At 30.0% G+C, this 25,504-nt stretch overlaps 1 protein-coding gene and 1 long non-coding RNA gene across 2 annotated transcripts; one reads left to right on the top strand and one right to left on the bottom strand.

Annotated features, from left to right (window-relative positions):
- Positions 1-10,827: 10,827 nt before the first annotated feature.
- Positions 10,828-12,546, top strand: LOC112797786 (zinc-finger homeodomain protein 8-like). Its single transcript, XM_025840874.3, has one exon. The coding sequence runs from the start codon at positions 11,375-11,377 to the stop codon at positions 12,395-12,397; it is 1,023 nt and encodes a 340-aa protein (XP_025696659.1). The 5' UTR covers positions 10,828-11,374; the 3' UTR covers positions 12,398-12,546.
- A 7,436-nt stretch (positions 12,547-19,982) lies between these two features.
- Positions 19,983-23,010, bottom strand: LOC112797785 (uncharacterized). Its single transcript, XR_003199870.2, has 5 exons — positions 22,675-23,010; positions 22,165-22,209; positions 21,953-21,993; positions 20,526-21,312; positions 19,983-20,340 (listed from the first exon to the last, which is right to left on the bottom strand). It is a non-coding gene; the product is annotated as an uncharacterized lncRNA (long non-coding RNA).
- Positions 23,011-25,504: the final 2,494 nt, after the last annotated feature.

The raw sequence follows: 25,504 nt of genomic DNA, 5'->3' as shown, positions 1-25,504 counted from the left end.
CACAACAAGATACGGGACATGTAGATACATAAATTTTAAAATTTTTATATGATACGAGAACACATATACATATAAAATATAAAGTATTTTAGATAAATCGTAATGATATTTAATATTTTATTAATATTAAATATAAATTAAAATTTTAATTATTTTTATATTTTATTTTAATTATATCAAATATTTAAAAATTTTTAATAAATAATAATATATTATATTTAAATTTATTTAAAATATATGTTAAGAGAATAAGATTAAATACGCTAATAGATTGTATTTAAGTGTATCAGGTGTATCTGAAAAAAAAATTTATTTTTTATTAAGACACGAATAGACAAGAACGCATATAAAAAAATTGATAAGTATATTTAAAATATGTCTAACATACAAATACAATAACTCAATAAAGTGTCTGTATTCATAGGTTTGGAGGGTAAATAATTTCAAATAGGTGATCTAAGATTTTTTTTATTATATGTCTTATGCTAAAGTCTTTTTACTATAGGCTGTTACGTCAAAAAATTCCCGATACCGTTAATAAGATTAAATTATAGATTTTTAGGCCATCAAAGTTTCGATATAATGATATATGTTTAGGAGGACATCTGAACATCTAATAATAAAAGTCTATAAAAAAAACTCTTTTCAATAATTTAAATTATTAAGAACAATTTTTTAGGAGTTTAATAAAAAATTTTTATCTATTTTTATTTGGTTTTTTTTACACATTCTCTTTTCTTATCCTACATATTATAATATCATTTCTCTAAAAAATTTCGTTATGTATAATAGTGATAACATTGGAACTCATAAATCATATTAAAATTGAAATTATGTAAGTTTAATTCAATTTCAAAAACTAACTCATAAAATAAAAAAATATTTTATATTTGTAAATTATATAGAGACTTTATTTTTGATAGACTTTACAACTTATAATAAATCCTAAATTTGATATATCTTTTGTCTCATTAGTGGTTATAAAAATATTTACAAATATAATAACCACCAAGGTGCATATGTATGTGGTCTAATGGTTATCACATATATACATTAGGTCTCTTAAACAAATGGTGGATATTTAATTCTTCACTTTGCGAATGGAAAGTATTTTTGTGGTCAGTCATATAATTAGCTCTTAACTACTAGAGGTCTAAAAGCATTATATTAATTAACGAAATGTTTGGGAGCTAATAAAACTAATCCAAATTAGTTTAAAGTTGTTTTAGTTTATATTTAATCAATTATCTCTAAAATAAATATATAATATTAAATATAATAAATATGTAATTTTAAATATTATATATATATAAAAATATAGATATTAAATTAAATAAAATAATTTTAAATTATTATCTCCTTAGGATTACTCGTTAATTAATCACTGTTATTGGCCATCAATATCTCCTGAAAAAAACACAAATAAAAAGGAGTAATTACAAATAATTTATTAATATGAATGAAACTCCAATGCAACAAGGAAACGCTAATTGGCTCACTTTTACGTTTAATTGCAGATTGATAAAACAACAATTATTAAAAAGAATATTATATTATTAGTATGAAATAAAACAGTATAACTTTTGGTGAATTAATGAAAGAATGTGAAGAATACTAGCAATAAGAGAGTTAGAAGCCGGTAATATATAGAGTAGTATAAATACAACTAACGAAAGGCCCTTGGTTTTAAATAGTATGGGCATAGGGGGGTTGAAAAAGTTTGACCCAAAAAAAAGAGGAGACCTACACAATGAATAGGAATTAGAATTGAGACAGAGAATATGTGGGTAACATTAGAGGTTGAGAATTCCCTAGTAGTTAAGAAGACCGTCGCCAAGTTCCAAGATATGGTATTTGTGGTACATATATATATCATATATGTATTAGTAATGGTAGGACAATAGCAGCGTGGAAGAGAAAGAAAGATCTCAAAATCGTCGTTGTACAACATAAAGATTGTGTTGGTTGTTGCTTGACAATTACTCCTCTTCCTTAGGGAGACCAAAAAGTGTTATAGTATACCCTTTATGGTCCATGCATGCATCCCATGCCTCTAATTTTAAAGCTTCCTAAGACCTGTCATCACCAAACAAACACACATACATATAAATTCCAACGAGAATAATATATAGCGTGTGCAATTCACAATCTATTAATTCACAATTTATTAATTCATTCCATGCTCATATATATATATGAATTATAACGAAAGTAACAATCTTATATGAAAAAAAATTATAGGAAGTCGTCTTAATTCAACTTGGTTAAGTTAAAATCAGTCAATAATTGAAATGAAAGGAACATTAAAAACAAAGATCTGAAACTCAAAATAATAAATAAATAAAAACTCAAGATATCGAAAAGTGAAACAAAATACAACCAATTTAATGTGGTATACTTATTGTAGCCCAGTCAGAATTTGTAAAAGAAAGAAGTCTTAGATCAATGCATTTTTTAAATAGTATATACTTGTTGTAACTGTACCCTGTGACATATCTCAATATGCGTTTTATTGTCTTTCAATGATCTATTATAGGAGAGTACATAAATTGAGAGACTCTATTAACAAAGAAAGCAAAGTTAGGTCTAAAAAAATGGTTGAATATTGAAGTGCTTATAATTTCTCTATAATGCTTATTAGAATCATCAAAATATTCTGCACTATTGGAAGTTAATTTTAGGCTTGAGACCTAGGGATAGGTATGGGATTGGCAATATCTATTTTTGCCTTTTTCAATAATTCTTTAGCATATTTTTGTTGAGAGATTATGATCGAACTATCTGTAAGATAAGAAAAATCTAAACCAAGAAAATAACTAAGTTTACTAAATTACCTATAATAGTCTTATTGCTTGGAAACTTAACTAAATATCATGTCTTACACCCTATAACAGTCTTGTTGCTTGAAATTAGTAATTATGTAACATAAATAATAATAGGGGACAGATTCATATCTGGTGTGGTGTTTTCAGTTGAAATAGGAGTTATGAATATAAAAGTCTACAGTTTACTTGAAACACTATTAGTTGATGGAATCTGATTAGAGCCAAACATAGATTTTTATGGAAAATCAATTTAATCAAAGATAACATGTCCAGAATAATGAATCTTACCTTCCTTTGTCATGCACTGATAATCTTTATAACTATTATCATAACCAAGAAACAAGCATTTTTCGATTTAGAGGCAAATTTGACCTTGTTATGTTATCCAAGATATAGAAACCAAACACAATCAAATATTTTTAGAGACTTATAATCTGAAAATTTACCAAATAGCACTTTAAATTGTGACTTAAACTCTAAGGCAAAACTAGCTATAACCAACTATTCTAACTAATGCTAAGTTTATTTGTCTGCTTAATCAAATATCAAGTGAAAATTGAATCTTGTCTTATATATGCAATAACCTATTGATCAACGATGTTTCTTAAATGGAACCAAATTCATGATAAATTAGTCATTGATCTGTCAGGTTAGAGAATTTTATAGGGTAAAAAAATAGAAATAAACTACTCAGTTATCTACATATGCAGATAAAAGAGATTCGATACATAATGATACAATAACTAAATTAGAACATAGGTAGGTGATGAATTTAATTTAGGGTTACACTAGATAAATACTACTTTCGGTGAACACAATTACACATCTTTTTCTTTTTTCTTTTTGCTATAGCTAGTAAGAAAAATATTAACATAACCTACAACGGGAGATAATAACTTAAGAAAATTTGAAACACATGCTATATATATAGGTGTTTTATTTATTTTTTATTAGAATATATAAGAAAAAATGTCCGACAAGGATGCACAGATGCATAGAAAATGAATCACATTAGTGTATTCTTGATAAAGTTGATTATTGATCAAGATGTTGAAATTACTCTCTGGTTCGATGGATTTGATTTTGAAAGTAACCATAATAAAATTATAGTTATACTTATTATGGTTAACTAATGCAGTTTAGAGCCCCACTTTTTATGTTTTGTATTTTATAAACAGAAATTTTCTTGCATTTTGTATTTACATACATATTGTTATGGTATAATAATTTGTACTCATTATTGGAGTGTTTACATCACATGGTTATTAAATTAATCAATTTTATTTTTAAATTTTTGTGTTCGGAATTGAATTACATGATTTCTTTGTATGTCATGACATGGATAATTTTTAGAATTTTTTATTTAATAATTTGTGTTCTTGGCATATAATGTATTTAAGATATAATTATTGACGGTTTTTTTTATCAATTTAAATTTTGAAAAAAATAATCTCATATGATATCAGAACTTCTTTTATTAAAAGATTTAAAATTGGATGTGATTTCAAAAATAAAATCGGCACATAAGATAAAAAATAATAAATTTATAAAAAGTTTGCTATATTTAAAAAAAGTTCTTATATAAAGAAAAGATATTAGAAATATAATTATTTATATATTTTTATTATTAATTAAAATTTTGAGAAAAATAATTTGATGACAGTATATAAAAAATTTATTAGAGGAATAAATTCTTGCCCAGGTCACCTTGTTGATCATGTCGCAATGTGACAAGTTGTTTTGTATTTGACCATTTTGTTTGAGGAGCTTCAATCATGCCTGGATTTCAATTATTATTTTGCATGGAAAAAAAAATAATAACATTTGAAAAGATTGAAACCCTAGATACAAACATTGCAATTATTGAATAATGGCTTGGCCAGGGACATATCGTCGCTAGGTCCACAAAAGTACTATTGCTAAACTATAGCGTTGAATATCTTGTAATATCATTCAATTTTACACCTTACAATTTTATATATTTTGTAAATTCAAGAACAAAGTGGCTATCTAGCAATGCAATCCCATTTAATCAATAAGCAAAAGAATTGCTCATGTGAATTATATTGGGCAGATTGAAATTCTAGCATTGTTTTTATATTTGTTACATATAATCATGTATATCTATACATCTCAAATGATCAATTTAACCATTTTGTGGTAAGTAAATTCATGATATGGTATATAAAAACAAAAGACTAGTAACACTTAAATCGATTCAAATAAAATTTTAGTCTCATTTAAATCCTCAAGAAGTTTTCTTACCAAATATGTTCTCAACTTTTTATTGTTTTAATCAAATAAGTCATATGTCAACTTTTGAAAAAACTAAACAAATTAGTTTTTAATCTATTTAGTAAAAACATAAAAATACTATTTTTTTAAAATTTCAAATCAATTATTTTACACAAATAAACAATCTAATATGAAAATTAATTTATTTATGAAATAAAAATATATAAATTAATTTAATAATTAAAATTATTGAAACTAAAATATACTAAAAATTGCTAAAAATTATTTTTAAGTTTAGAAGAAAATATAAGTTTAAGTTGGGTTGTGAAATATATATTATTTATATATTATTATTTAGCATATCATTTAAATTATAAAGTCTTATATTGTCTCAAATTAAAAGTCTTATCATTTTTATAAATACGAGGTAATTTTTATCTTTTGAGTTGGATTTAGAGTAAATTAAACCCACTTGAATACAATCCAAAATTTTGTGTGATGAGAAAACTACTTAGAATTATTCTCAACGTACAAATCATTTACATATACGTCTCATTATCTAATTGACTTTTTAATCAACACGCGAATATATAATTGTCTTTTTCTAAAAGATCTTTTCGAAGCATTTTCGATCTATGTTCCTTCTATTTCTGCGTTTTTCTTCGTTTATTCTCAGCGTTTTCTTTTATCGTTTTTCGCAATTTCTTTCGTTATCTACGTTTTTAAAATCAAATTTTGAAATCAATTTTGACAGTTATTTTGTTATTAAAGATAATGAATTATTCAAATTCAGATTGTCAATTGAACCAAAGCGAGGTAGATTATTATTTTGAATCCAATCAAGTGGCTGTTATGTGGTTTGATTCTAGTTAATGTTTTGTTAATAGTTTATGATTCAGTAGGTGAATAATGTTTTTGTTTGTGAAAATTGCTATTCATCATTGATAGTTTGAATTGAATGTAATGTAGGAGTTCTGCATGAAAAATATATTTTTTTGTGTATTTTTGCAGTAAATTTCGGTGTAAAACTAAAATATTTATACGCATTGTTTAAGAATTTTCGGTGGATTTGTATTGATAAGTTCTGCATAATTTAAAACTTTTCATTTTTCTCTTCCCTCATCTTCTACTGCTTCTTCTTCTTCTTTTCATTATCATCACCATCTTCTTCTTCTTCTTTTCTTATTCATCTTTTCCTTCTTATTTACCTTCTCAAATTTCTTCTTGTTTTAATTACTCTATTAACAATAATGAAAAAAATAAATAAATAAATAAAGAAGAAGAAAAAATACATAATGTTGTAAAATTATTTGGAAGATGATGAATTTACATTCATTCAACTAAAAGAAATAAATAAATAAGAAAAAAAGAAAAAGAAAAAAATGTAACATTAAAAGAAATATTTTTGTATATTTGTAACAAATTTCGGTGTATAACTAAGACATTTATGTGTATTACTTAAAATTTTTGGTGGATTTATACTAATAAGTTCTGCATAATTCAAAACTCTTCCTCTTCCTACTCTCTCATCTTTGCTACTTCTTCTTCTTTTTTCATCATCATCACCGTCTTTTTCTTATTTTTATTTATCTTTCCTTTCTTATTTTACCTTATTAAGTTTCTTCTTATTTTACTCTCTTAACAAGAATAAAAACAAAAAAATCAAATAAAGAAGAAGAAGAGACACATAATGCTGCAAAATTACTTATAAGAGAATGAACTTACATTCATTCAACTAAAAAAAAGAAAGAAAGAAATAAGGAAAAGAAGAAGAAGAAGAAGAAAATGCAACATTAGAGAAAATATTTTTGTGTAATTACAGCAAATTTCAGTGTAAAACTAAGATATTTATGTGTATTATTTAAGAATTTTCGGTAGATTTGTATCGATAAATTCAGCATATTTCAAAACTCTTCCTCTTCTTCCTCTTCATTTTTGCTGTTTTTTCTTCTTCATCTTGTTATTTTATTTTTCATAATTCTTTTTAGATTCAGTTTTGAAACTTCCTGCCTTTTTTTGACGATTTTGAGAAATATTTTAGAGATTTTGATCGTTGTTTAAATTTTAAGCGTTGTAGTTTTGATCGAGGGAAAAGAACTGTTTACGCTATTAAAGAATGGGAGAAGCGCGTGTTTACACGCAATATAAATTGAGGATTATTTTTATTGAATTTTGACTAATTTATATAAACTTGTATACCCAAAAAACTTATATGTGTAGCAGACCTGAATAACTTAATATTAATTCTTTAATTTAACTCGAGTACTACATAAGAAATTAAATAGACTTAATTTATTTATTTTAAAAAACTAACTCAAGAAATAAAGATAGACTCATACTTATAAAAATGATCAGAATTTTAATTTTAGGCAACATGAAATTGATATAAAGTTTTTGAATAATTAATCTGATGACACATCTAGATATAGTTTTGTTGAAGGTGATTCATTTTCCTCTCTATATTCTCTCTTGTTTTAGATTAAAATGCACTAAAAACACCCGACTTGTACTCAACTCTTCTAATAATAGACTACGTGAGAGTATAATATATAATAGTACTCATCTATATATGATTAAACTAATTATTATTAGGGAAAGTATGAGAAGTCAATGAAATATTTATACAATGTGTATAATAGAGATTTATGGAGTATTAGAGATATAATTATTAGTGTTATATTTTTTATCAACTGAATCTTTTGAGATAAGTGGTATCATGACATAGTATTAAAATGCTAGATCCGAAAGGAAGTATAGAGTTGTTAAGATGTACATGATAGTGTGAATATAGGGAGTTGGGGTGATAGTAAGATATATAGAGTTGATAATTATATTTGTTGATTGGAAGATAAGCATGGTGTTCTTCTAACCTTGTCCTTAGCACTGACATTAAATGATTATAGAGTTGAAAACAAGTTAAAAATTAGTCCTGAAAAAAAAATAATGATAACAATAAGGAAGAACAGTTTTGGCACCTGAAAGCTAAGCCTATGTTTTCTACTTAATTATTTTCTATGTAGATATTCTTAATTAAACAACACATTATTATATATATAACTCATACCAATCCAACAAACAAATTATAAATTTGAGTAGATGACTCACGTGATCTTTCACGTGACCTCTCTTGACACATGTCGCATGATCTGGAGCTGTCTTAAATTCTTGATGGTAAAAATAAAGTGATAAATAAATCATTAAAAATTTATATTTTAAACAAATTAATTTTAAAAAAATATTAATAAAATTTTTTACAATAGTAAATATAAATAAATTATTTCAAATTAAAATCTTTTACTTTAATTATAGAACTTAATTTAAAATTAATGTATTTATTTTTATCTTAAAAAATTTTATTATTATTTAAAAAAAAAAACTAACCTGTTAAATCGTCAGGTTTATTTATCAATTTAGTCTATGGTAAAAAGCTGGAACCATGGAGGGTATTATTGTCCGAACAGAAAAAGTGAGCACCTACTTTCCCGGTACGGTTTTCCGGACCATGTTTCTCTTGTCCTAAGCTAATGGAGCATATACGACGCCGTTTTGTTGCCACGTTCCGTTTCAATGACCGTAATGCCGACAAAGATACCATTTAGCTCTCTTCCGATCAAGTTGAAGAGAGAATAAAATTTTCCAAAAATTATATTCTACTTTTCACTTTCTTTATTACACGTAATATCTATGAATTTAGACTCCAACACCTTTTTTATTCGAATTGGAAAGAAAAGTATACAAATACAAATTCATTGCGTACTCTTTTTATTAACAAATAGCTAATTCTGAATGTTTAAGGAAAATTATTGTACTTTGAAATTATTAGCGGACATTTTTTTCTGAAATTAAATCAGTGGATTGGACAAATATGGTATTACCGTATTATTGATTATTTAATTTTAGATTAAAATTATTTCTTCAAAATCTAAATCGTATAAAAAGCATCTATACTTTTTTTTTTAATTTTACCGCACTACCCATACCAATTAAGGATATTAATATTAATTAATATATTCTGACAAAAAATTTCAATATAACTAATAATTTAATTTAATTTTTTTTAATTTTTTTTACTCATAAGTCATAACATCTAAATAAATACCATCATATTAATAAAAATGATTACTTTCAAATACATGTAAATAATTATCCGAACAAAAAAGAAACGATTGAATGATGTCACTACCTAAAAAAAAAACTCTAAAACTGAACTTCATTTTCAAATAAACATTTTTCCACTTTAATAATTTTATCAAGTATCTTATCATAATTCATAACCTTTTGCTTTTAAGGTTCCACGTATCATTTAGTTGCATGCAGGCTCCTTTTTGGTGAAATTTTACGGAATCCGCCACTATTGCCTAGCTAACGACGACGTTCATTCCAGCTAGATTTCAGGGTCATTTGGTCTTGTTACTTGAAAATCGAAATCATTCATATGAGCCAGTTTAATCAAGTATTTAGTTGATAATGTTTTTGCTTAGCAGAATCATATAGCATCCTTAACCACAGGGTTTAAAAAACAGAAAACCCTAAAAGAGTATAATTGTTGTGGGGACAAAAAAATAATATAAAAGTATTATGGGCCCAGGTATATATGTTTAAAATTGATTTTGATTGTGTGATTGAATTGTAGACAAAAGTAAATAATTTGTTATGGGTAAAAAATTATTTTTAATAAAGATAAAAAATACGAGTCGACATCAACATAATTAACAAAATTTTTGTTTCTAACAAATTTTCAATGTTTATATTTCTATATTGTATATTTTACATATGGAGGATTTTTTTGTTAAATTCTAAATTATTGATTTTTTTTAGAATGTTAAAATATCGAGACAAATTATAAAATTAGAAATTGATACGTGAAATTTTTATTTTAAAAAAAATAAAATTAAATATAAAAATTTAGATATAGTCAATTTCACTTGAAGTTGGTAATTGAAAATTATTAGATAAAAATTTAGTCAAAATTTTTTATATTATTTAACGTTTTCACCTGTCAACTTCATGTAAAATTGGCTATACTTAAATTTTTATTAAAATAAAAATTAATAATAAAATTTCTATTATTTTTTATAAAAAATCAGTACATGAGATTTTTTAAAAATTAAATTAGAAATCGCAATAGCTAGGTGGGATTTTCGCATTGAACCATACACATGTAAAACACAAAAAATACACAATTTTTTTTTATAAAACACCAGATTTACTCGCATAAAAAAATAATTTGCCTCCTTTTAACCCATTTTTCGTCCATGTAAAATATCTTAGTTTGATGGGTCAAAGGAATAATAGTAAGATTTACCTAATAATTTTTGTAATAGAAAAATGGAATTAAAAATTTTTTTGATGTGAATGATTTTACTGTGAAAGCTGACCCGTCCCGTCCTTCCCTACTGCAACACTTGACAAATTAAGATAGGTTACAGTCCATTGCCTCAGAATTGCAGGCCATTCTAATTTCATGCTAACATCAAAATTAACCCCATCCATCCGAGTCAACTCACCGAGTCTCCATTAAAAATACTTGTGATTGAAGCAAAATGACTCAACTGAAATTTGGGACCCCATTTTATGGTGGAGTCAAAATCAAATTCCCAAGATTAAATATATAAAAATGGAGGAAGAGAATTACCATTACTAATGAATCCTATATAGTATAGTGTGATATAGTAGTAATAAGTAACAGTTGTATAGGGTCATAATAATAATTCCAATACAACAAAGGGGGTATATTTATTACTCACATCTAACCTCAAAGTAGGGTCAACAACTTAACCATGGATTAGAACCAGGGTTAAATACCCAAAGCTGGTTAAGAACAACCCACAACCACATAACCCAAGATTTTTTTATTATCAACAGTCCCTCACCCCTTGCCCCTTTCTCTCTCTCTCCCTCTCTCACAGAAACAACCACCACTAAAAATAAACCTTCCTCCACCTCCACCACCGCCGCCACCGCCACCGCCGCCACCACCAAAAATAAAAAACTAACCTTTTTCTTTTCAGCTGCCTCTCTTTGTTCACTTGCTCTTGTTGATAGCCCAAAAAATGATGTATAATTCCCAAACACATATAAAACAGTAGCATAGTGAGAAAGGGTTCAAACTTGAAATTGAATTGAATTTTGATGGAGTGTGATGATATCTCTAACCTAAATAGCTAGCTAGCTAGAAGCAGCAGAAGCAGCAGCAAACCCATCCATCATCACAAGAAATTAAAAAAGCTTAGCTTTTAAAACTTTGTTTGTTATTTTAATATTATCTTGTTTTAATTTTCGTTGTTGTTGTTAGGACCCTAGATGTTAGAGCCATGGACATAGCAGCACAAACAACAATCAACAACAACAACAACATCAACAATAGTAGCACTACTCCAACAAAATCATCACCACCAACTGAAGAACATGAAACTGAAACACCAACTAGGATTATTCAAAACACTACTACTACTACAACCATACCCAACACACCAACACCATCAAAGGCTTTAACTTTCTCAAATGGGGTTCTAAAACGCCACCACCCTCACCATATCTCCGCCGCCAACCACCACCACCAACTCGTTGTATACAAGGAATGCTTGAAGAACCACGCCGCCGCTCTCGGCGGCCACGCGCTCGACGGCTGTGGGGAATTCATGCCCGCACCCACCGCCACCGCCGGCGACCCTACATCCATCAAGTGCGCCGCCTGCGGCTGCCACAGGAACTTCCACCGCCGTGAGCCAGAGGACCCGCTTATCTCCTCTGCCTTCGAGTTTCATTCACAAAACCGCCACCATCCTCCTCCACCGCCACCTCCACCGCCTCACCGAAGCCCTAACTCGGCGTCTCCGCCGCCGATCTCCTCCGCTTACTATCACCACCCGTCCGCAGCACCTCACATGCTACTTGCCCTCTCCGGCGCTGGCATCGCGGCGCCGCCGGAGAGCACCGCGGCACCAATTTCCGCCGCCGCAGCTTTAGCGTCTCCGAGGAAGAGGTTCAGGACGAAGTTCAGCCAGGAGCAGAAGGAGAAGATGCACAAGTTCGCAGAGCGTGTTGGGTGGAAGATGCAGAAGAGAGACGATGATTTGGTTCATGAGTTCTGCAGCGAGGTTGGCGTTGATCGTGGTGTTCTCAAAGTTTGGATGCATAACAACAAGAACAATCTCGCGAAGAAAGAGAGTAATGGCGCTGCTGTTACCACCATTAACGGTGGTGTTGGTGTTCTTGGTAGTGGTGGTGGTAGCAGAAGCATTATTATGGAGGAAGATCCTAATAATAACAACAATGGTAATGGTGTTGGTGTTGGTGTTAATGGCGGTGCTAATGGTTCTTCTTCTTCTTCTTAATCCTACTCTTTCTTCATTTCATGGCAGCAGAAAGATGATCATAGGAAGAGAGCGAGAGAATTAAATAATATATAATATGTTCTTAGAGGTAGATTAAGGATATATTAATGGCACGGTACCTTAATTAATTGCTAGTTCTATTTTTGCCCCTTCTCTTATCTTTTGTTATTAATTGTTTAGTTATATATTAATGATGAATGATGCTATATGTTAATTTAATTGATGCATGTAGATAGTATGTGTTTATTAATTTGAAGGAATTAGGAGAATGGAGAAAATGAAAGTGTTTGCTGGGAATTCTGCTTAGTAATAATGATTTTTGTGTTGATGTCCGAGAGAAAGAGGCAGAAAGTGTTGCTGTTTTGAAGGCTTTATTATGTGTTACTCTTGTTATTTCATATGGGTCTACACTATTCCCTCCTTATGGTCCCATTCCATCAATTTAATTTAAATTCATATTCTACACTATGCTTGATTTCTGAGTTTGATGAGTTCAATATGCAGCATGCATTATTATTATTATGGTGCTGTAGCAATGGTACGTATGATCTTGGCTAATCCCAATTATTTTAAGATAATAATCCATCTCCACGTGAAAGTGTAATCTAATTATCCAATTTGATTGTGTTGTTTGGGAATTGGGAAATGGTTTTAGCCACTTTCCTTTTAAGGAAGTGGTTCTCTTTCTTGGTAAATAAAAAAAAAGATAAAGATGTATTTGCCAAAATATTGAAATAATAAAGATGATGACGAGAGAGAAAGAGAGAGTACTGTCTTGTCTTCCGCACTTATTGAACGTTATGGGTGTGTTTTGTTTTCCATCATTATATTCACATAATTTATTTCTTTTCTTTTATTTTTTTATTTCTTTTCTAGGGTCCACAACCTATGCCTGCCTCTGTCTTCTTTTCCATCATTCCATAATCAGTTTAATTAAAATTGCCCATCATATATACAAATATTTACTTATATTCGGTTCTTCTTTTATAACTTATTTTGAAAAATTTTGAAAAATTAATTTGAAAGCCAGCCAAATGAATTCATTGTTTGTACCTCCTTCCTATGGATTTCAAAATGCCAAAATTGAAGTAACTCTAATTTGGATGGAGTAGTGGAAATAATATAAAGTTTGATAATATCAATTATTATTTTTATTAATTCTGTATAGATTGAATTATTTTAACAATTATGATACTTATATACAAAAAAAGTCATTATTTAGTTTTTTTTTTTTTTTACTAAAGATAGGAAGACTCAAACCTGCAACTTTTTAGATAAGTAGAGAAAGATTATGTCATTTGAGTTATAGTTTATTGGCATAATCATTATTTAGTTATTATATACAAAATGTATATTTTGTATCTCATAATTTAAATAAGCTTGATTATCTATCTGTTAGACAATTTTTATTATTCTGGCCAATGGTTGATTATTTAATTAAAAATTATGCAAATTAACATGTATAAATATAAGATTTACTTATATAAAGATATTTAAAATATTTTTTTAAAGATATTTTTTATAATTAAAATTTAATACATATAATTAATTAAATTATGTTATTTTTGACAAAATTAGATCAGATAAATTGATTTGACAAAAATTAATGAACCAAATCTTGAATCTGTCTAAATATTTTTTTATAAAAAATAACTACAATGTCCTTATTATAAAAAATGATTATAATACTCTTATTATAGAAAATAACTAAAATACTCCTAATCATTTTTTACAATAGAGATATTATAGTTATTTTTTATAAAAAATATTAACTTAGATTAGTTTAAGATTTGGTTCAACAATTTTTTGACTAAATCGAATTGTTCAATTTAATTATGATAGAAATAACATGGTTTAATCGATTACATTTATTAAATTTTAATTGTTAAAAAATATCTTTAAAAAAATACGATTTATGTGTCTTTATTTAAGTAATTTTCATAGATATATACAAATATATGAGGATTGATTTGATAATTTATTTTTAGCGTATGTGAAAATTTTTTGTTATTTTAATAAATGGTATACACCAAACTTAATTTAATATATTTAAGGCAATTTATGAGTAAAATTTGAAGAAAATTGAGTCTTTAATAATAGAATGGGGTACTTATGATGGGGGGGTGGGTCCCTAAATTCTGAGGGACTACCCTTATGGTTCTGGTAACCAGCAAGTGATGGGCTGGTGCTTGGTCCCTTAAAAACAGGGGTTATTGGTGCATTATGTGATGGATTTTTGTCAATTATTCCCACTAAACACAACAGTAACACACTGTGTGGGGAGAAAATAAAACTTGATCTTTGAATTCAAATGCTTTGCACTTAATAATAATTGTTTATGAAAGTGATTTGGGAGTGCAACTCAGCCTTACTATTATTGACGGCAAAAACTGTTGAAAATAACTTTGCCTATTTTATATTCTAATAATTAAGGAGTTAATTTGTCATGAACTTTACTAGCTTTTAATTTGCAAGTTGGGTTTTCGTTATCATGAAATTAGGGATAATACTTCTACATATATAGATGCATGGTATTCTCTCTGGAATTTGCTAACTATCTTCTTGATCTGAGTTTGAATAGTGCCTTATGCTTTTCAATTATGGTGTGCTATTGCACTAGTAATAATCAATTAGGTGGTTTTGCTGGTCTTTTGGAAATAAAATAAATAAAAAGGAATTTTTTTATGATCTTTTGTAATTGCAAAATTGGTTATAATTAATTAGTTGAACTTTTGCACAATTCTTCATGCTATATATATTATAGGAAATATTTCTAGTATTTTATGGTGTATGATAATTTGTTGATTTTAGTGATTGTTTTTAATTTTATATATATATATTATGATAATTTTATAATTGACATTAACGATTAAAATATTAGATTATCATACACAATCAAACACCTTAAATACTTGATCCAATTAGTTTGTATTACACTATTACTAGATCTGTTATATATTAGTCGAGAATTAACGACTAATTTCTAATTTTGTTGAAATTCATTTTTAAATGGGTAAAAAATTTATGTTAGATGTATAAGTATTTACGTAATTGTATTCAAGATAATAATGACAAATTAGATAAAAAAAAATTTGTTGCACATAAACTACTCTTGAATATTGAACTCAAAACAAAACATTTAAACAATTCAAATAACTATCATTTATATTGTACAGACTTCATGCTCAAAATATTTGTCATCTTCTTCCTAAATTTATATAATTAATTAGATGCTTGCGTACGAAGCTAACTTTACATAATCATGCAAAAAAAACTGAGTAGCTAATCTCATAATAATAAGTACAGTATTGGAAAATCACTCGCAACAGATAAATAATTATTCTTTTCATATATATGTAGAAAAATAAATTAAAGTATGATGACGATTATATATAATTAAATTAATGATAATAACATGACTCAATATTCAACATTAATAAATTAATAATGTGACTAAATGGTCAAATAGATAATCATAAAACTATGGAAGAATAATCAATCTTATTAGCTTAATTTCTAATAATTTTCCTTTGATTAAAACCAGAAGCAGCCAATAATATGTTTGACGGTGCAACAATTCTTCTTATTACTCCTCCTGTCTTTATCAACCGTTTATTAAGAATTCATAGAAACGTGGGCAAATAATATTTTAAATTTTAATTTAATCTATGTGGGTCAATAAAAACAATTAACATTCCTGTTGAACAAAATTCTAAAACATTCCCTTTGAACTAAAATTTTAAGAAGCTGTCAATTCAAAAAGCACATTTTATTATTTTGTACACATATATAAATAGCTGATGAAAAGTTTAATTTAATTTGTCCATAATAATGTCTCAAAACCGCGTATTGAGACATCATTATCATAAGATTACTCTGTCCTTTTTAGCTTTTGGTTGGTGATTAAGAAGATAACGGATATGTGGTGAGGTGCACTTATCTTTAATGATAATCATAATACAATGTTACGTTGCTTAATATGGGAGCTAACTTAATTTTTATAGGGTCAATAATAAAGTAAACCAAATAGGGTTAACACATAGGCTACTTTTCTGTCCCTACCTAAAAAAATTACTCTCTGCCAAGTTGATGTGACATTCTAATAATAATTCCTAAATTACATGATTAGATGGATGAACTTTTTTCTTCTAATTAACTTAAGCCACAACATATCATATCATATCATTTCTATTATAAATCTAATTTTAATGTTTCTCAATAAACTACTCAAACCTTTTGGTTTTGGTGTAGCAAGATTTTAATTATTAATTAACTGCACGTGTCGGCAAATTGTTTGGATATTATGGAGCGAGGAGTGTAATATGGGAATATTACACTAATTTAGTATAATGTGCTGATATGAAAATTATTATTGTCACAAAAAAAATCGTGACTAACGATTTTAAAAAAAAGACAAAAAATAAAATAAAATGTGATTAATAATTTTAAGTAAGCCAAATATTTTTTAGAATTTCTGATATTATAGAATCAGTAGTCCTAAATTTAAGTATTAATCTCAATCATTGATCAATAATTTAACGATTATTTTATTTTTCTTTCACGTTCTCTTTTTATTGAAATCGTTATTAATGATTTTTTTAAATTGATTTTACTAATTTTAATAATTTTAACTATCTTAACGATTTATTGAAATCGTTATTAATTGATTTTAATGATTTTTTTTTTCAAATTGATTTTACCGATTTTTTTTCAAAATTTTTATACAGACGCAGAATAGAAATGTGAATGGAAGGTTGTAACTAACTGAAGATTCAGTCTGGCACTCTTAACAGACTTCTCTAACCAACTTTAACTGAAAGCTAGCTGAAATTCAGTTATTACTCTATCGTGCTCCTTGCTTTCAAGTTCCTTTGATTATTCCACCTGGTTTGATTGTTTGTTGCTGTAACTTCTGCATACCTCCCACTTTCTAACTCTTCTATCTTCTGTCTTCCTCCTTCACTACTCGGCCCAGTCTCTTCTACATTCAGCATTGACCGAAATTGCAGAAAGACAGCACTAGGTAATGCTTTTGTGAGTACATCTACTATTTGCATTGAACTAGGAATGTGACTAACAGCTACTACTTTCTTTGTTACATAATCTCGGACAAAGTGGAGGTCAGTCTCAAAATGCTTTGATTTTGAGTACAGAATGAGATTTGCAGCTAGGAAGACTGCACTGAGATTGTCAGAATACATCAGAAGAGGAGCTGGAAAATCCAATTTTAGTTCAACCATCAAATTTTTGAGCTATATTAATTCAGCTACCAAGTATGCTAAGGCTCTATATTCAGCCTCAGTACTGAATCTTGCCACAACTGTCTGCTTCTTTGCACTCCAAGATATGAGATTTTTGCCTAAGAAAACACAAAAAATTTCTATAGAGTTTCTATCATCTAGATCACCACCCCAGTCTGAGTCACTGTATGCAGTGATTTGCATGGACTTGCTCCTATGCAGATGCAACCCATAGTTACAAGTCCCACTAATATACCTCAAAATTCATTTCACCAGCTTCCAATGTTCAAGCAGAGAGTTATGCAAGATTTGTGAAACTTTACTTACAGCATAGGCTAGTTCAGGTCTTGTAATAGTCAGATATTGTAGACTTTCAACTATTGACCGGTATAGTTTGAGATCTTCAAAGTTTGCTCCTCCAAATTTAGAGATCCTGACTGATGAGGGAAAGGGATTTTGGTAAGACTTGCATCCATGATCCATCCATTCCAGCCTTAAAAACTAGGTCTTTTGCATACTTTTCTTGAGTAAGTAGTAGCCCACCATTGCTCGTTTTAGAGACTTGTATTCCTAAAAATAATGCAGGTCACCCAAATCTTTGAGTACAAACTTGCTGTTTAATTGCTGAATTACCTGTTGATCTCAGTTTTTGAATGTCCAGTGATGATGATGTCATCGACATACACCAAAACAAAAAGACTAGTTCCTTTAGTGAATCTTGAGAAAACTGAAACATCTGATTTGGTAGCATTGAATCCTAAGTGGTTAAGTGTTGTGCAAAGCTTGTGGTACCAAGCCCTGGGTGCTTGTTTGAGGCCGTATAGTGCTTTTGTAAGCTTACAAACTAGGATACTATCTCCAACTGCATACTCTTGAGTCTGTCTCATGTAAACATCTTCACTTAAGTCACCATAGAAAAAGGTATTATTGACATCAAGCTGCCTAATGCTCCACTCATTTGCCAATGCCACTGTTAGGATTACTCCTATTGAAATTGGCTTCACTACTTTACTAAAAGTTTCATTAAAATCAAAACCAGGTTTTTGGGAGAACTCCTGTGCAACTAATCTGGCCTTATATTTCTGCAACGAGCCATCAGCATTGCACTTGGCTATAAATACTCACTTGCTTCCAATAGCCTCTCTCCCTTGTGGCAGTGGTACCAGCTTTCATGTTGAATTTTTCATCAGTGCTTCATATTCACTGTCCATGACTCTTTTCCATTTAGGGTGAGCTAATGCCTCTTTGACACTTCTAGGTTCAACTGTGACTTGTAGTGCTTTGGGCTTGAAAATTTTATGTTTACTTCTTGTGATCATGTGATGTATATTACTGGTGATTGGTTGAGCAGTATCATCTGTAGGTGGTGGTAAGACAACCTTCAAGTCAGACATAGAAATTGAAATTAGAACAGTGGATGGAGCTACAAGTTGTGACATAGGTTGATGTATTTGATTTTTAGGTTGTGATATGTGAAGTATAGGTGATGTTGGCTGGCTGGGTGAGTTTTATATAAATGAAGTGGGCTGCAGAATTGTGTTGTTAGGTGATATAATTGGATTTGTAATTGGGCTAGTATTTGATGTGGTTATGTGGGGAGGAGTTTGCTGTTGCAAATGTGTTGAGAGATAGAGTCCTTGGGACATGAATTTTGGTAAAAGATATATTCTTGGTAAGGCATGAGTTATGAATTCTAAGTTGTGCTTATCTGAGTTGCTGCTAAAGAAGTTTCCTTCTTTAAAGGAAAATTTGTTTTCATCAAAAACTACATCTCTTGTCACTATTATCTTGCCACTTTGTGTGAGGCATTTATAACCCTTGTGAACCGAATTGAATCCTATGAAAACTAATGGAGCAGAATAAAAGTCCAGTTTGTGTTTATTGTAAGGCCTTAGATGAGAAAAACAAAGACAGCCAAAGACTCTTAAAGTGTCATAATTTGGTTTCTTTCCAAAGAGCTTCTCTATAGGCGAGTAGTTGTCAAGAGTTGGTGTAGGGAGTTGGTTGATTAAGTTTGCTGCTGATGAGAAGGCTTTCTCCCAGTATGTTATGGACATGCTAGATCCAGCAAGCATTGCAAGTCCTTTCTCCACTACATGTCTGTTCTTTCTCTCAATATTGCCATTTTGTTGATGTACATAGGGCATGCCTGTGCATAATTTTTTGTGCCTGCAGTTCTTTAGATAGACTAGTGTATTCAACAACATTATCAATTTGTAGCATTTTTAGTTTAGTGTTTAATTGCAAATCAACCATACATTAGAAAGAAATAAACATTGATTTGAGCTGAGACCTTGCTTTAATGAGGTACAACCAAGAGAATTTGAAAAATGCATCAATAAACAGAACAAAATAGAAGTTTCCATTAATGTCAGGAGTGGGGGTTGGACCCCAAATGTCAGAATATACTAGTTCGAGAGGTGCTGTGTATACAAATTCAGAAAGAGGAAAAGGCAATTTGTGAGACTTGCCTACACAACAAGCTTTACATACTGATTTATTAGAATTAAAATTGACATTACAGGACTTGAGGATAGTGGACATTACACTATTAGAGGCATGCCCCAACCTATTGTGCCAGAGCAAGAAGCTGTCAATGCTGCACAATGTTGAGACACAAGCAGACTTGATTGATGGTTTGAAGTGAAGAAATTTGTACATTCCATTTTCGACTACTCCCTGAATAACTACTTCACTGGTTTCCTGGGATTTTACACAGCATTTATCAGAATAAAACTCAAAATAGACAGAATTGTCACAGCAAAATTGATATACACTCAACAGATTTTTGGTAATATCAGGCACATGCAGTAATTTTTGTAAAATGAATTCCCTATTGCTCAAATCAGATTTAAAAAGAGATTTTTCAATAAGATTGATTCGCAAACCTGAACCGTTCCCTACGATTACTTGGTCTGATCTTTCATAGGCTTGTTCTTCCATCAGATTTTTTATCTGAGGTCATATGGTGGGTTGCTCCAGAGTCCAAATACCAGTTTGAATCATGAATAGTTGCTGGAGTTGCAAGCAATGCATGAGGTGGTTGAGAAGAAGATTGGCTAGCTTGTGAATCTTGTGAGTTGTGCATTTCAGGCCTTAAGTACCTCAGGTCAGCTCCATAGTTGTTGTCCCTTTCATATTTATACCAACAGTTTTTGGCAGTGTGACCAATCTTATCACAGACTTGGCACACAGGTCTTTCGCCATTCTGCATGAATCTTGGATTTTCATTGTAGCCTCTTTGAGTGAATCTTGAATTATCATTGTACTGTGAAGTAGATCTTGAACTATTCTGAAAATTGCCACTATTCTAGAAATTATTAGTTTGGAAATTGCTGTTTTGAAATTGTCCTCCTGGCTCAAACCTGTTGTTGCCATTGTATGAAGGTCTTCCTCCTCTGCCTGCTCTTCCTCCTCTGAATCCTCATCTGAATCCACTTCTTGTGTGAGCAAGATTAGCCTGGACTAACGCTTCTGGTCTTCTGAACCTTTCAAGCATGCTTTCCTGTGTTAGTAGAAGTGCTTTGAGTTCACCAACTGTGATGCTAACGGGTCTTGCAACTACTGATGTGATTACAGATCCATACTCTTCTGTTAAGCCATCTTCAAACTTTATACTAGTATTGATAGTCCGGGGTGAGAAGATGACAAGAGTGGTAGTCATTCATAGTTGTTCTGTGAATATATTCTCAAATCAATGAGGAAGGACAATGATACATAGGTAAATATTAAAAAATTACTAGATTTTCTCCCAAAAGGGGATCTGCTATCTTTAGTTGGTTGGCTAGAGGTTTTGTTTGGAGGGTAATAGGGTATAGCTTTTTTACCATGTCTCTTTTCTTCAACCATTTAAAGTTATAAAAAGCTGAGAAAGGACATAGGAAAAGACTTAAATGAGCTTTAAGATTTTGGTTTTTGTGTTGCCGTGATTCTAGTTTATCAGTTCTTGATTCAGATTATGACTTGACTGATGTTAATATCTAATACGTCTTGTTTCGTTTGCTTCTAATCCCTTATCACAAACATAGTAAGTCTAAGATTATGGTAATATCTGAAAAATAGTAAGATATGCAATTAACTTAAGGATAAGCTATTTCATCGATTGCAAAGAATGCAAAGAAATGCAACTTAAGAATGCAAAGAAAAAAAATCATATAATTAAAACACATAATAAACACAGTTTATACAATCATATAATTTCACTAGCAAACTGTACTTCATTGTTCCTAATGAGCAAACAAAGACATCAAATGAAATTAGAGCAAGAAATCGCATTGCAGCCAATAAACACAGTTCACAGTGAAGAGTAACTCACCTCTCACCACAATGAGGATACTCAAAAGCCAACAACAAAATCTGCACAAAAGTCAAAGACAACAATGCATTATGCTTACATACCATAATCACAAATTCATGCTTCAAAATTTAATCATATAATTAAAGCACACAATAAATTCCTATTTAAAAAGGCAAAGAAAGAAATTATTGAAGCATTACCATAACTCCATAAGGATAAAGCACACATACCTTTCTGAAGTGAGGAATTAAGGTAAGTAAGAATCTTGTAATCCCCTACAAAACACAACAGAAATAAAACTAAAATCACTCTAAAAGGGGATATTATTACAGTGGAGGAGTGCTACTTGTTGAAGAGAGAGCTTGAAGCCTTGAAATAGAGAGAGATGACGAGGAGAGGTCTACCATATCAGTGCATCAATTTTACTATTATCTATCCTTCTAATTAGAAATGCATCAAATCAGCCATAATTTTAGTTGAAATATTTCATCGAGCAGGTTGTGTGCAAGTAAAATCAAAATGAATTTTAAAACAGATAAAATTTAAAACTTCCAACAAAACAATCCTCCATATAATAAGATACAAAGCATGATCTCTCAGATAAAGAATCAATGAAAATTTGAAAATCACAAGTAACAGTACCAAAGAATAACAATCATGTATAGGTTATTCACTATCAAATGAACAATAAAGAAATTGTAGGAGAAACAAATATAGTAGAAAAACAATCAAATACTCACTACTGGTGTTCAATATTGTGGTTGGAAGAGAAGAAATGGTCACCGAAAGGAGGGAATTAGGGTTTGCACTCGCAAAAGAGGGAAAGAGAAACAACAACGTGGGGGACGGGGATGGCGAACTCAAACCACGATGGGGAATAGTGAATGGCAAACTTGAACTGCGATGGTGAACGGCGAACAGCAAACTCAAACCGCGACGGTGAACAACGAACGGCGAACTCGAACCGCGACGGTGAAGGATGAACGGCAAACTCGAACTACAACGGTGAATGGCGAATGTCGAACTCGAACCGCGACAGCAAACTGCAAACGGGAACTGTAGCACGGTGAAACTGTGAATATGGTTTTTGAAAAAATAGAATAAAAGAAAAAGAGTGAGACTGTGATTATTGATTAGTGATTACATTAGTGATAGTTAAAACATTACATATATAAATGTCACTATATTAATGAATAGAGACCCTTAAAATTAGGGTCATAAATCAAGTGTAGCTATATGATTAATTTGGTGTAGTGCATGCACAACATTGATGATGTTAAGATTTTTAATTGATGTCTGTCATACTTGAATTATTCTGCAATAAGTAGTTACTACAAAAAAAAAAATTAGTATTGGAGGATATTCTTGCAAGCTCTTTCCATAAAAATGCATGATATCTTTTATGTCTGACAATACAAAATGCTAGATATCTTCATTAGACAACATTAAATCTATCATAATTTTAAAAAAATTAGGTTAACAAATTATATCTAGTCATAAAATATTATTTGAAGTTATAAAATACACAAATAAGATAGTAAGATTATACCATTCATGTTCAAATGTCTTCGATATTTATACAAAATATCATTTAAAAGTTGCAACCAACAATTTTCTCATACAAAGTCAGATCTCATAAGACAAATAATCAAAAGATATCCTATTTTAAAATTCATGTACTTCTCTAAAATCTTTATTAATAAAAAGTGTAGATCCATAATTCACATTTAAAACCCTCATTATTTATGAAATGAATTATAAAATAATATATTATTTAAAATTTATAATTATGTATGTATGATTAAAAATACTGTAAAAAGAAATAGGTACTTATGGTCAAAATTCTTAAACTTTTTAAATTGCAGTATAATGATATTTTGCATACACTCAATGAATTGTTTTGCAAAAGTTTTCTACAATGGACATCTCAATTTAGATCCATCCCTGTACCACATGAAGAAAAAATAGTAGAAATATAATAACTTCTAAAAATTTAGAAAATAAAATTAATAAAACTATCACAATTTTTTTTAACTTATCGTTTTTTATCAAGTTCTAGCACAACAAAAAACATGACTTCCAAACTTATTACAGACCTCTAATTTTTTTCTAGTTAGAAGGTCTATTATATTTGGAATATTGAAAATACAAAGTGTTATTACCTTAAAAATTTTCAAAACAAATTGATATTAACAATTTTAATATAAATTATACAACTCTTACCTATTAAGTGTGAGTCTTTTCTTTTTTTAAGTATTTCTACGTATGGTTCAAAGCAAAATAAATTTATCGGGATCGAGGAGTCTTCAATCGAATGCAAAATGATATCCTTTTTGAAGTAAATCCTATATATTTATGCTTGGTTAGCTTGAACCTAATATTATTTTGACCTATGCCAAGATTGGTTATAACATAAACACTTTCGAACATCCATACATACTACCTGAATCCTAGATTAACACTCAACATCAATTCAACCAAACCAAAATGAGAAACATATAGGATAGAAAAAATAAAAACAAAGCAAATTAGCAAGAGTCGCATATTTTTTTTCCAGTTGAGACTAATTATTCAAATATCTAAAATGGTTTACAGGAAGAAGAAAAATCCATTAATTCAACCAAATCAAAGAATATCTAATTCGAACCACTGTAACTATTACCTAAAGCCTAATACATAGCAGAAACATCTTCTGAAAAAATAAAACTGTAACTATCAATTAACCTTTTGTAGACCAATGGGTGAAGAAGCAAAGCGGCACGGTAGGGTAAGCCAATTTATTGTTCCATCTGACAAAAAACATTAAAAAAACCTACAAACTGAAGAACTTGCACGTTACCTTGTCAATGATGTTGTTGTAGTTGGTGGCGACGGCGGAATATAGGCGATAGTGGGACTGACTCAGGGCTGGTGTACCGGCGCCCTTGACCTGTGGCTTTTTGTTGCTGCTGCTGCTCAGTCTATGGCACCGGTAGATGGCGGTGGCGCACTTCGAGCAGAGGTGCGGCAACGTGCATGGGAGTGTAGAGGAGAGGGATAGTGGGAATGGCGGCAGAGCAACGATGACGCATCTAGTAGGGAAGTTGGCACAGCATCGAAGGCTTGATAGGGAAGAAACTCGAGGAGCTTGAGGCTGGCTGGTAAGATAGAGAACGACGGCGTGATCAGGGTTCAGGGAGTGGTAGTGCTGCGGTAAAATAGTTAGAAAGTGGATGACTAAAGTGTAAAAAGTGAAAATAAAATTTTTGGAAGGGTAATTTGGGGTGAACAATTTTTTTTCACTTTTTGTGGGTCGGGGATGCAGCCCATTGTTCACAATTTCTGTTGTCTACCTAGCGAAATCGATCATCAAATCATTGATGACCAAAAGTACTACAAAATCAATCTAACAACAGAACATCAAATATTACTTCAGCAAATTATCATCTTCTTCTTCGGCTACCTCATCATCTACTAACATCCCATCACGAACAACTTTACCTAGATCCATTTGTGAGAAATCAATGTCTGGAACCACGAACTTCGCTTGCGTCACTACACGTTTGAATCCTTCAGCAGAAGCATCAAGAA

Source organism: Arachis hypogaea, chromosome 4, assembly GCF_003086295.3.
Source record: "Arachis hypogaea cultivar Tifrunner chromosome 4, arahy.Tifrunner.gnm2.J5K5, whole genome shotgun sequence".
Taxonomy (NCBI): Eukaryota; Viridiplantae; Streptophyta; class Magnoliopsida; order Fabales; family Fabaceae; genus Arachis; species Arachis hypogaea.
Note: the sequence above shows the minus strand (reverse complement) of the source record. Positions and strands in the feature narration are given on the sequence as shown.